The sequence below is a fragment of the Idiotropiscis lumnitzeri genome, chromosome 17 (assembly GCF_059441095.1).
Source record: "Idiotropiscis lumnitzeri isolate Australia: NSW breed Sydney's pygmy pipehorse chromosome 17, RoL_Ilum_1.0, whole genome shotgun sequence".
Taxonomy (NCBI): Eukaryota; Metazoa; Chordata; class Actinopteri; order Syngnathiformes; family Syngnathidae; genus Idiotropiscis; species Idiotropiscis lumnitzeri.
In genome coordinates, this window is record NC_142407.1 from 12,938,653 (window position 1) to 12,952,625 (window position 13,973).

At 43.9% G+C, this 13,973-nt stretch overlaps 1 protein-coding gene across 5 annotated transcripts in view; it reads left to right on the forward strand.

The window, feature by feature from the left end:
- LOC148320316 (RNA-binding protein Musashi homolog 2) overlaps positions 1–13,973 on the forward strand; it is a 185,264-nt gene that overhangs the window by 139,230 nt on the left and 32,061 nt on the right. For all 5 annotated transcript variants that reach the window (XM_088278936.1, XM_088278937.1, XM_088278933.1 and 2 more), the window contains exon 10: positions 1,392–1,466. In XM_088278936.1, the coding sequence (XP_088135062.1) occupies positions 1,392–1,466 (75 nt within the window). The remainder of the gene's footprint in view (positions 1–1,391; positions 1,467–13,973) is intronic.

A 13,973-nucleotide genomic window follows, 5' to 3' on the forward strand; every position in this document is an offset into this window, starting at 1 on the left:
CCTTGATGCTACTTAAATTCTCACTGACTCACATGTTGGCCCAATCGCTCATCCACCCACTCTCCTCATGTTCTTTTTTTTTTTTGGGTTCTGCTTTGCTCACCGCTCCCCTTGCATCCGTGTCTCAATATGTTGCCCACAGCTGCTTCGGCCTCAACCTGTCGAGCTAATTAACTGTAGCTTGTGCGTTTCTAATAAGCATTGTCGCAGCAGAGCGACAATACAACTGCTGCTTTTCAATATTTCTAATGACACTCGGAATGGCTCATTGGAACGAGAAACTAGAATTAGACATCCGGGCGAAATTGTATGACCGTGAAGAGCCAGACACTTCCAAAAAGATCCATCCATCCGCCGATCTATTTTTGGAACGCGACTCAATTTGCACGAATGGCACACATTCAAGAGAAGGCAAGGCGGATGTTTAAAAATAGCAAAAGTCACATGCCATTTGCACCAATGATCCGCAACCTTCCGCCATAACTTTTGCGGGAAGCTGGCACTTGTTGCTAATGCTAAGCGCTAGCTGATAGCCGCTTACGCTGAAGACTTGTGACTGTGACTTTTCAAAAGATATTTTTTTAGCCTCAAATAATAAATACACCAGAATTACTGCCAGTTGTTTTTTTCGGACATCTGTGCAGCCCGCAGCCCACAGGTTGAAGACCTTTGATTCAAGCCGGATGAAGCGCTCTGCAACATAAAGTACAGCACGACTGTCGCCGGCGGGCGTGTCACAGTGCTCCCGAGAGGGCCGTTTATGTTATTACGCGCTCTTCTAAAAATGCCTCAAGATTTTCGGTCAATAAAAAGAGCCGCGAACCCGGAGCCGAATTTGCAGATTACTGGCCGACTTTCTCCAAAAGGGAGATTAGCCGAAATCTGCTGCCGGGTTTGGATGGATTACCGTGACTAGGGTGATGTGTTGGGAGAACAACAAGAGCGGCTCGATCAAAATTAGTCGCTAATCTAATTAAGACAGCTGACCATTGATTTTAGGGGCGGTGCTTGTCGTCCCTCTGCCAACACTGCGAATGTTTTTCCACTTGACAGTCAACCATAAACATGATGAAGCATGAATACGTGTCACCTCTTTTTATTAGCCTGGAAGCAACCAAGTAAATTGCTCCTACCTCGTCATTTTTCACACGGGCTAAACGAGGGCCGGGCGTGAGACATATTCGGCTGTCTGCCTGATAAAAGATTCTTTTCCAAATCTCCCACTATTTAGAGGATCACATTTGATATCTTTTCTGCGTGGGCGTTCGGGAAGAGAATAATCTGGTTCATGTATTATTTGAAAGCAAATTGCATTTTTGAACGGCTGTCACAGCTGAAGTCGATTTTGTTTTCGATATTGCCACTGAGCTTTTTCAATCACTCTGTTCAAGGTTACCCGAATATTGTGGCGACGTATGGCCGTGGATACACTGGATTCGCACCCAGCTACAGCTACCAGTTCCCCGGTGAGTCACAAGCATTTTTTTTTTCCCCCCCAAGATATCAGGATGGCAGCACTTCTTTGTTATGCGCTCTCCAACCGCGTCCCAACACACACACACACACGCACACACATGCACGTCGCACAACGCATGCATAAATGCTCATCAACATACACGTCAGTCAGCAAATCACCTGCGGGGTGAGATGAATGTGACGCGTCCAGATTGCTTAACCAGCTATTGAGAGCGGACAAAAAGCCGAGTCAATTATGTTTTGCCATACTTGAACACGAGCATGACCAAACCACTAAAATGGGATAAGTTCTTCATTTTCCACCAGCCAATGCATGCAAATTCCTCGGCGAAGAAGGGAGAAATGTGCTTTTTTTTTAGAAAGCCAAAAGAATCATTTTCTGTATTGAAAGTGTTGACTTGGAGGGTAAAGGCACTTTAATGGGAGTCCAAGCGGTAGATTGTGAGGGGCGGGGGGAGCGGGGGGGGGGGGGGGGGAGCAGGTGTAGCAGACCACTGCTCGAGGCCTCACAGGGATCCCTTCCATTTCATGCTTTATTTAAGGACTTTACACATACTTTGTTTGCTGTGCCAGACATCCCTCCTGCCACTGATAAGCCGGAATGGGAAATGGCTGACAGCATCTCAGATCTCTGTAATATCTTTGTGAAATGGATCCAGGAATGGTCCCGCCAAAGGTCCAGCTGAGACCACCTGCGGAGCGAATGTGTACAAGATTCGCGCCCAACAGGAACAATGCACGGCAGACTAGGATGTGTGCATTTTCCCCCGAGCAAGCCATAACAGATGTCAGTCATGACGACAAAAGTTTTGTTTTCGTAAAATAGCATTGCGTGATTTCCAAATCACGCATCATTCATATCGACAAAGTGAATCTTAAAAGATCCTCACTAGACTCATCGTGAAGGAACTGTCAAGTGTTTATTCAATAAATCTAGTCAAGCATGGATTTTTCAAAATGTTTACTGTTTGGGGCAAATGAAGCGATATCACCTTCCCCGCGGCAGAATACATTATCCTCTCCATGTTTAACTCAATTTAAAGAGTTTGATAAAGCCGTATGATTAAAACAGTGTCCTCTGGACTTGCTCGGCTCTCGACAGCGTAATTGGATTTTTTTTTTTTTTTTTTTTTTTTTATGTATAAATCAAACTCCTTGTCCAAATTAGATAACCTCAGGACAAATATTGACTCGTGTCCTTCATTGCTTAACTGGTGGAAGCATCCTCATTTTTGACTGTTTTCTCACTGTACGCAACCTCGCTGAAACACTCCCACAAAATAAATGGCAGACCACATCCAAGAGGCAGAAATTCTGGGCAGTCGTCCAAAGATTTTTATTTTTTTATTTATTTTTTTTTTTTTTTTACACCCAGCAAACCGCATGGGTCCACTGTTACCAGCAACACGTGTTTAGGCAATTGTTCAGTTGTCAAGATAAAGCAGTGCGAAAACAATGATCAGTGATGAAACGCTGAATTGAGTAAGATACCAGTGAGAGCAAATTCACAGGAAGAGCAAACTCAAGCTGGCGTCCCCGCAGCGATTGTGGACCTCAAAATATCCGAACTGACAGTAAACACAACCTGAAGCAGATTTAAAAAAAAAAAAAAAAAAAAAATGAAAACACCAAAAGTGGAGCATAGACTCACATTATTTTGTACTTGGAATGATCTGAAAGTGTGTCGACGATTAGCTCAAATGTCGCCGCGTTCTATTTCAGATCCGGAAGTTTGACTTGAATTATTCGAGAATGGGTTAGTTATTTTTACACTCTCAATTTTCAATATTAATGTCATTGAATTGTCCACCAAGACATGATGAAATTCTGAATTCGTCTAACACCGGGGTTGTCCAAATTACGGTGCGGGGACCATTTGCGGCCCCCCCACTTTTTATGGCGGCCCGTGCATATACGGAAAATAACATGTGACATGACCTGCTTTGTTGTTCAGAAAAGGGTGAGCAATAATGTAGCAACGATGTCATGGCATTAAAAAAGCAATAATGTCGCGACGACTAAAAACGTGTGAAGCGAAACTAACATTTGGTTGCGATGAAAACATTCATTTCAATCTGATCTAATATATCTAAGTGCTGTTGTTTGGGGGCGACGTCCCACTCTCACGTTTCTGAGCTTCTTAGCTGCATTTTTTTGGGAGAAATCACGCAATGATTATCTAACTACCTTTGGGTCTGACGGCGAAAGTGAGAGATTGGCAGCGATAATGAAGAAATGCAAAGATGTGCATCGATGCCAATAACTATTTATATTCTAACCGCTTTTCTTGAGTTAAGACTGCATATGACGTATATTGTCCTGCTGTGTCGCTTGGCATCTTGTAAGAGTTCATTATTAAAGTTTGAAATCATTTCGGTCAAGTGAAGGAAGAGGGGGACTGATGAAGCTCGAGTTCTTCCGCTTTGGCAGTTTGCATTGGAGGCCGCTCCAAATTAAACTCTAAACTTCCCAATTAGGCATCCAGCCACGATGGAAGTTCGGTTTTCCCAAATTATGCAACGGCAATGAATTGGAAAAAAAAATAGATGAGAAAATGCCTCCTATTTTGACTTGCTACGCCACCTCTTTAAAATATATTTTGTTTCCAATTAATTTGACAAACTAATGGCGGGAAAACAAAGTATTCATTTATCACATGAAGCTCATATTTGAGAATGGAAATTTTTCCAGCTAAAGTCGAAGACATCTTTCACTAAAAATAAAGCAGAAGGCGACTGACTTCAAAGAATCAGACATTAAAGGGCACATCTTTTCCTGGACAAGACTGATAAAACTGCGTGGACAGCCCTGATTTTTAGATAGCTTTTAACTCTTTTACTGCCATTGACGGCTAAATACGTCAAAAACCCTTTTTGTTTTATTATTTATTTATTTATTTTTTTTTTTTTACTTGGCTGTTAGTGGATGAGTTAAAGAAGCCCTTTTAAGATAAAAAAAAAAGAAGAAATTACCACATGGCAGTAAATCAGGTGTAAAAAAAAAAAAATAATAAATAAATAATTTGCTAAACCTCAAACAGTCTACCAAGCATCTCTCTTTGTAGCTCGCAGTCTAATGCATGCTCTCCAACAGGACGCTATAGCGTTTCTTCAATAGCGCGTGGGAGTGTGATGCTTCTCATGGACAAAGTAGAAGAAGAAGCCGACGCATGCGTCACATACTGTAAATTCTGGTTTCTATGCAACAGTCTCATTAGCATTATTTAAATGTGTCATTGTGTTCGTCAGCTTGCAACGCCCGGGAGAGTACCGGGAACGCGTGCATTTCATGCTCCAAGTATATCATCTAGAGGGAACCAGAATCCGTTTTAATGACTGCACCACGTAGATCGAGCTAGTTAATGTTGCACAATTTAATATTTGAACTACATTGATTCCGGAAATACAATGTATCATTTAACATGTTCTTTACTTAAGATAAATGGGGATAGATTCTGCAGGAGAGTAACAGCGCAAAACGTACCGTGAGTCACTTTGCATCCTCTATTGTGTGAATGGCGCTGTATAATGTGTACGATGAATAAGACGCTAATGATAATGACGATAATTAAATGTGCGTTTTGTCTCCGAATACGCCGCCGAACACAAGAAGGCAAGACATAAAGCGGCACATGGCATTTTTAGACTCATTCCATTGTTGACGAGCCTTGCGTCCGCTTCCTTGACACACACATGAATAAACGGTTAATTGCGCTCACACAGCACGCACATAAAGGCCACATTCATAAGAAGAATTCGATTCAGGAGACGTGGATGATGGGAAGAAGTGGAAGTGGGGAGTGGGTTGGGGGGGGGGGGGGGCTTAACCAGGAGCTTCACTCGGCTTCTTGTGCAACTTGCTGCCTCCACAGCTGTGCCCTCAGAGCCTCCCCCGGCATAAATGACCATTATGGTTCCATTAGGGCTGCTACTTGGAGGTCATTATGCTACTCTGAAAAAGCAGAGATGAAGATGTTAGTAAGCTCCCATCAGGGCAGAGAGACAGACTGTGTAAGAGAGACGCATTACAATCAGTCATTCAGCTACTCCAGATGTCAAGACAGACAAACAGCAACATGGGTCCTCTGAGTCAGCCTTTTAAGTAGTAAAAAAAAAAAAAAAAAAAATGATGGAAACGATGATTGAGAAGGGGAGAGGGAGGATAACTGCAGGTAATTGTTGGACTACATCTTATCTTTAGACCAAGTAAATGCGCTTATAGCAGGAAGAGGACACATTTAGAGTGATGTTTGTGTTTATCCGGGATGTTGGTTTGGGAATTTCAGGTTGCGTTGTTATTTTTTTATTTATTTATTTTTTTTCCATTTCTTTTTTTGATACACGCACAATTTTAACACTGTTGTATCTTTTTTTTTCATGTATTCTTATTCCAGCTTTCATGGAGAAAATATCAGTTTTCTATTCAGCTAGTCCTTGCTAGGCTCGCAGATGAGCTGGATCCAATGTTTTTCAGTGGTGCATTTTCAAATCATTTGTATTAGGGCGTACGTGGGAGTTTCAAAAAAAAAAAAAAAACATATTTGTGAAAATGGTCTGCATCAACCTGATTGGAGTTCATTGATGCAATGATCTGTAGGGGGAAAAAAACACACTCTGGCCATGTTGTACCTCATATTTAATGTTTAAGAAACCACCGCGCCCGAGGAAGAGCAACCAATGACATTCGAGGCGTCAGTCATTTGATGAGCGCATTCATAGCTGGTGAAAAAAAAATCAATAAATAAAAAATTGGGAACCGATAACATCACCAACCTTGCACTTTAGTGTGAATGTTAAGCAATTGTTAGCTTAGCATGACGATCCCGTCCAGCTTTGTGCAAATATAATATTTTAGTTGGGTCACATTGACTGTTTAGGAGCTGTTCGTGTTGCGTTTACGTCTCATACGGCAGCAATTTACATTTCTGGGGGCGGGTGTATAAATGACGGAACAGCTGTCTCTTCAGCACGTAGCATATAAGGAAAGAGCCGCTGACCTGTGAGTCTGGCATGATGGTTCCTTCGGGTTGCAAGTCCCTTTAAACTGGGGCAGACGCAACCAAGCATATGATAAATGCACAACAGGTCACTGCAAAGCATTGGCCTGAAACACCAGGTAGCCTCCCAGGGTTCTGCACCTGTCTGCTGCCGAGAGATGGAAAGGTGCTGACATGGACTAGATCGAGCTTTCAACTTTTCAAGCAAAGATTGCACATGCACTGGTGGGTGGATCAGCATTGATGTGTTGTTGCGTGACAGCATCCATCCGGTTTCGCTATTTTGCCGAGTTGTTTTGCAGACATCTTCAGATTTGACAGTGAAGCAAAAAAAAAAAATTAAAAAATTCTTCAACTCATTTACTGCCATTGACGGCTACAGACGTCAAAGATCCATTTATTTTTTTTATTTTTTACACTGCTGCTAGTAAATGAGTTCAAAACTGTGGGATGTCTTTTCAAACTCATCCCCCACCCAATCGATCTCGCTTCATGCTAGATAACCCTCATTAATTCCAGCGCGGACAGTGTCGTAATTTGGGACACCATGTGCAGTCATCACCAGCATGTCCTGAGTTTTTTTCCCTCAATGCTCAGGCAAACTCTCTCCCCCTTGTCAGTACAATAACTGCCCAATTTCTTGGCAACACGACTGGAACAGGTGGGCAAAGCCACTGGTCTGGAGCCGATGAGGAGGTTACCCGTGTCACGGGCGTGCGCAACAATGTGCTCCGCAACAGAGGTCCCTCTGTGCATATACAGCAGCGCCGCCCGTCTCGGGAGTAAGTCTCCGCTGAACTTGAGCTAGGCAGCAGATTGTTCTTTGGATCCTGTGACCATCTCACTACAAGCTGGGCGAGCTGTGACCCGAGCAAGTGGTCCCACAGGCCAGAATAAGTGCTACTGGGCTGGAAGCAGATGGCCCTCCTGATGCCGCTCTGACTCACAGATAGGCTTTAATTGCCAAGCCTGATCATTAGCCCGATGGCTCTGTGGAGGCCAGAGCTCTTTGTGAGTCGCAAGCCTTAAAATAGGGCCTGACAATGAGCGTTGGGAGCGCACTTGAGCGAGCGGGCCCCCGTCGCATGTCGTTCTCGCGCACGCGCCGGCATCAAACGAGCGCAATCGGAGACTCTTCAACGCCGACGACGGCGGCACGTTACCACGGGCCTCTCTGCGTTCCCGTCTGTCTGACTCACTGTCTGTGAAGTAACGCCGACTGCACGTGCGCACGCACACGCACGCAAACACGGAGCTCCCCAGGCCATGAGTCCATTCCGAGTGACAGCAGTGAGTATGCTGCGGTGACGTCACTGAATGTCGCGCTGAGTCTGCTTCTGTTTGCACTCACGTTATCCGCTCGCCATTAATTGCTTGGAAAAAAAAAAAAAATTAGGTGCGTGTCGTCTTTTTGAGCGAGATATAAGAGGCTAACAATGCGTGGGCTTATTTTACTCGAGGTTTGTGTGCGCAAAAGCGGGCACAAATGTGATCACGCAGATGGAAAATGGATGATTGTGGCCGAGGTGTCGGAGAGAAAATGAGAGGAAATTGGGCGACATATTTTTGGTAATGTGAGTAAAAAATGATAAGGACGTATCATCTGTTCAGCTTTTTTGAATGATCAGGCAGAGATGGGCAACTGGCAGCCTGCGGGCCACGTGTGGTCCCCGTCTTCGCGCTAAGTGGCCCTGAGTGTCATTTTCAAAAATTACTTTTGTTCATTTTTTTAATATAATAATTCATCGTGATAAAAATTCAACATGTTTTCCACAAAGAATGGGGGGGCAAAAATAGAAACGGGAAAAATTCAAAATGGGAAGAAAATCAGTAGAAAAAAAAAAAAGGTGGGTGGGAATCAGTGAATCTGTGGGTGCAGAGCTGCGAATACGCAAATACAACTTTGTACGACAACACGAGTAGGTCAAATATTATTTTTGCCGATTTGGAACGATATGAAGCACAAACACAGGCACCTCAATTATATTAAAACTTTGAGTGTGTGTGTGTAACAAAATGAGTTCTTGCACTCAATATTGTTTTCTTCAGCATTTTTTTGCCGTCCTTGAAGGGTAATTCATATGCAAGACTGCCCTTTCCACTGAAAAAAAAATACAGTATGTAGTTATTTCGTTAATATAGATGCAGAGAAAATTGTATAATCTAAAATGAAATATATTCCGAGCATTTTGCATGAAGCCCTTCACTTCATTTTGCGCTTGTGGAGGTCGACCAAATTTTCCACGGTGAAAAGCATCATAGCGACCTTAAAGCTTTTTTTTTTTTTTTTTTTTAAATACATCTTCTAATTGTAATCTCAGGAGATCACGTGCAGCAATCCTTTGTCCATTTTGTTGAGACCACCAAAATATCCAAGCGAATTTAACCAACATTTGAGCTCCGTTCACTCCAACGAGCGGCAGAGCGCCCATCGTGAACTTAAATGTTGCCGTCAACCCTGGAGGTGCCGCGCCTCCTCGATGACTGCTACCTTTGGTCGCCGCTGGAGATCAGATGAAGATGAAAAAAAAAAAGGGGGGGAGGATGGGCATGGAAATAGTCAGAGGAGAATATGCGCGCTTGTGTTGTTTTGATGCCACCCACTGCTCGAAAGCTGCAGGCCCAGCGAGTTTTGTACTTGCGAGATCTCTACCCAGTTGGCCCGTCCTTTCCATCTAGCCTCGCAGCCCTTCCCTCCCGCCGACTGCGCTAATAGCTCTCCAGTCGCTCCCATCGCTCCTGTCCCCAATGGACGGACATGTGCAGACATAAACTCACACCTATGCAAATATTCCCGGCGATAGCTCCCAACCCTCGGCATGCCTTGGCTCCGTCTCAAAGCAGCGTGCGGGCTTTTTGCAAGCGCACGTGAATGCATCTTTTGAGCAGCGTTTGTAACCCTCGCGCTACTTACAACCGATCGTTTCGAGACTCATAAAATGTACCTTGCCATACCGGCATGTTGCATTTCTTTTCTTCATTGTCATCGATCAAAAGCAAGTTTTTTTTTTTTAAATGCTGATCAACATAAATCCACAAACACACATTTCCCCCCCCCCCGGTTGAAATGACATTTAATACACTCGCAAGCACCAAATTACCAGCCTTCATCATTCATCTGTCGCCGCTCTCCGAGCTGGATGATGGGCATTAAAATGCATATAAAATTAAGGCTGTTTACTTGGACACTAATGAGAGGAGGCTTAAGTAGTCCCGTTTAATTAGTTTGATTGGCTCCATCGGGAGCACGCCGCTGATTCCCTGAGAGCTCACGAGGCCCTTTCAAAGGATCGCAAGGGATGTCCAAGGAAAGTGGATTGCAGCGACGTGTTGCCTTTTCGGATCCCGCGATGGGGGGGGGGGAGGAGCTCGACAGTCCAATGCACTTAAGGAGACCGTTACGTAAGAAGCGCTGCGAGGTCAGACATCTTTGTTCTTCTTATCTGTCTTCAACTATTAAAGTCACCTAATAAACCGCCCCCGGTCAGCTTGAAAAGGGGGTTACGAACCAAATCCACATCCTCATCGTCGTGTCGGCGTTTCCGCAATCCAAATGAATGCTTTCATCGGATCTGTTCCCGAACGACGTTTTTACACTCCCCAGTCAAGAAGCGGGGGTCCCGCTTTTGATCCTGAACAGCTGTTCGAAAGTAACTCTAATATGGACGAGTTGCGTCGAAGGAGATGTGTTGAAATGTTAGGATGGGTTCCGCAGCGCTGGAGATGTTTCCTTTTTTTTTTTACGTGAGTGCATGCGAAGGCGTACAAAGGCGAGGTCCAAAGTGCAGCTCCACTTCAATGAAGAGCCGAGTTTGTCCTCCTTTGATGCTGCCTTGCGACTCCGCTACAAAGAAGCGCACGCTCTTGTTGCTCGTGTCACTTGGAAGTGGCGGAACAGACGCCGCTCTTCTCTTGTGCTTACCACACATCATCACTCGGCGCAATGTGGGGGGATTGGAGCTGCCATTTTGGAGGCCGGGGAGCGTCTTATTCCAGATTCAGGGTGACATTTTGTCAAGCGTGATGAGAAAGTAAGGGACAGAATCTCTTGACGGTGCTCTTTTTGCACTTTTGACTATTAATCTTCTTCTTTTTTTTTTGCATTTTGTTTTCTGCTAAAAGGTGCCACAAGATGTCGCCAAAGGCAGGAAAGTAGTAACACGTGTCAAAAGGAGTTTGTCGAAATAATCTGTGTCGCCCGAGACACATCTTGATGAGATGGATTTAGTGCGGGTTGTTAGCGGAGAGTCCTGTCCGCCGTACATGCCCACCTCCGGTGCATTTTTTCGGAATAATCTGAAAGCGATTTATTTTTGACTAATGTGATGTGGATGCGTTTTAAATTGGGTTTTGGGATCATCCAAGTTTAAAAACTCAACCCCATTTGGGTTGAAAAAGGGATCCATCCACTAATTGGGTCCACGTCTTGAGTGGTTTTGTCCAAAACAGCACAATTTTTGCGGTTGGTTTTGTCCAAAACTACTCATTCTTTGTGTTGTTTGCTGCAAAAAAAAAAAACACAGAACGTTGGGTCAAATTAACCCAAGTAGTGGATTGGTCAGTTTTTGGGTTATTTTTGATCCGGCTGTATTTTTGGGGGTACTTTAGTTGTCGTGACTTGCATAGTTTCGATTGCATCGGTTTCCATTCGAAAGGTAACGATGAAAGCTGATTGTGATCCAATCATGTGGACGAGATCAGCGTCAATGTGAAAACTTCACTTTACATTGACTTTCATTTGCATTGCGGTTTGGGCAGCGACCAGAACCACAATATGCAAATGTGCGATTGATTCACTTATATAGTTCCGTGCATTTTGCTCGAGCAATCTGCAGTCCCGATTCAGAGTGACGGATGACATTTTAGTATGGAGATGAGCCATCGCTTGAAAAGCTGCGGCTCAAGCCTTCTTCTGAAGGGTTCTCGAGCCATCCGCTGCATTTCCTCCACGCTCCAGCAAGGATGCGCTGCAGTTCAGCCGTACCTCATATTTGACCTTGCAGAAAATCAGGCCTGCAATTTGGCTGACGAGAGAGCCCATGTGTGTTCTTGGTGTGCACGACAACCGCTACGTTGAAGGTTTGCGCAAGGCACGGCTTAATTATGCGGTGGAATCTCTACATCTCCATTCAAGCTTGGCAAGGTGTGCGGATGAGACAAAAGTGGCGTTTTTACGCCAAGCTAAGTCTCGAAACGCACGATAATGCCTCGTGAAAAGGAAAGTTTCGTCGCACTCTTGTTGAAACTTCACCACATATATCTCCTTCTTGACCTCATCTTTCCAAAGGTGTCCCATTTCAGGCCCAATTACTGACATAAAGCCATCTTTTCTTTTTTTTTTTTTTTTTTTGCCAAGCTCTGGCTCCCTTCACCTCTGTAATTGACTTTCTTTTTTTTTCCTATTTGCAATCACAGTCTCCAAAGTCTTAATGGCCAAGCAGGAGTGTGCCGAAATGGTTTCATCACACAAAAAAAAAAACATTTCTTTACGGAAATAAACAAACTGACATTGACGCATGCACTTGTGTCGTTTAAACATATATGGTCGGCCCAATTAACCAATCCGGCGCAATTGATGGACGGCTCCATCGCCTTCAATGCACGTTTACAGGATTCACAAAGTCAAATAAGCCAGCTGTAATATTTCCGTGAACTGCGGCTTGGCGTCGCCATTGTGGCTTGCAAATCATCACTCGCACAGCCATTTGGACCGCGAGATATACTGCGACTAACCCAACATTAGAACGCTAACCTACATTAATGTGTTATATGGCTGCAATATTGGGACATTCGGGCTGTAGTCCGGTAAAAAAAATAAAGCCGCTTTATTGTGGTTGAATAGCAGGCCAGCAGATGTGCGAGTAGGAAAAGAAACAGGTGTGTGTCAAAAGGCATTACACAGCGTGACACTCAGACCCGTTCGGAGGCAGAACAAAACATGCACTTTTGTTTCACTCCTTTCCTGTAGGTGGCTCACATATGTATCGAATAAGAAATTGAATTTGAACTCACTCACTGCCAGCCCAGGTGAAATGGTGTCATTTTTGGCTTCTACTGATTTTTTAACTGATTTTTTTTTTTTTTCCCCACAGCACCGGAACAGTGAAAAGTCTGAAGCTCACTTGTAACTAGAGCTGTAACGATTACTAAATTAATTGACACTCTAATCGATTTTCGAATTATTGGGGGGGAATTAATTGTTTATCGAGACCTTGTTTAATTTGAAACTGTCCTAATTTTTGGCATTTGAGCTGCTCAATGGTAAAAAAAAAAACTAAAATCAGATTTTTCAACATGTTTGGCTATTTGCGGACCAAACCGGTAACCAAATCTTAATTCACTCATTTTTGTGCATTTTTCTTTTTTTTTTTTACACTCTCAATTGGACATAATGTCCCATTCTTCAATGAAGCGATGGGAATGAAAACTTTTTTTTGTCTGATCTCCTCCATTAATGCATACAATAATCGACCGATTAATCGATTATGAAAGTAATTGTGAATTGCAGTCCTACTTCGAACTCAAATTGTTTGAAAGTCAATGAAAAAGAAAAAATTGCCTCCCGAAATCCATGCGGACACTGTGTGTCAAAATTGAACCTTATCGATTTGATTTTTTTTTTATACAGCTCTTGTAACGCCTCTCATTAGATTTCGCCAACCAATGTTCGATTTCAGTTTTTGTCTGTAATTCATCCTCCTGTTCACCGCGCGAGGGTGTCGGCCTGCCTGCGTGCGTCGAATCCAAAGAGAGCCGAAGCAGACAAACCCATCGCGAGGTTAATTTCAATGATTGACAAGCAGCCCGGCCGGCTATCTTAATCAAGTCGTGCTCCCTCCGATTAGGACTTGAATGTGAGTAAGATAACCTGGTGAAGGTGTTTACACAAGATTTGCAATAATATACACATTGGATTAGCCCGCTTGTAATTGAATTATTGGACGGCGTGGAAATGTTCTTTCCCTCCCTCGCCGGCTCCGTCTGCATTCTGCGTGATGTTTGGCGCGCGCTGTAGCTGCGTGGCGCTCAGAGGAAAGGTGAGACACGAGCATCTGTGCGGCAGTTCATATGAAAGCCACCTGGCTCTCCTCAACTCTGTGATTTATGCCTTTGATAACAACAAACCCGAGGTGCTTTCAACAACAACAAAGTCGCGCTGAGAGATGACAACAATGGGATACTTGTCGGTCCGGAGATGAAAAGATGTCTTGCTAGGTGGGCTGTCTCTTTTTCTTTTTTTTTTTTTTTTTTTATACGTAATTGTTCTTTTGTTTTGTTAATTTGTCTCCATGTGTTTCTCGGCGCGCTATTGGGTGTTGTAAATGGGACGCAATGTGAAGTGGTGTCATGGTTTCTTCTGTGTGACAGGACGCCCTCCTCCTCCTCCTCCTGTGAGGAGGCGGCGGCAGTGTGCTTCGGCGCCTCTGCTGTGACTTATCAACACGCTTCTTTCCACTGGCTTGTCCCTCTCACCGTCATCCCCTGACAGGAAATAAATGAA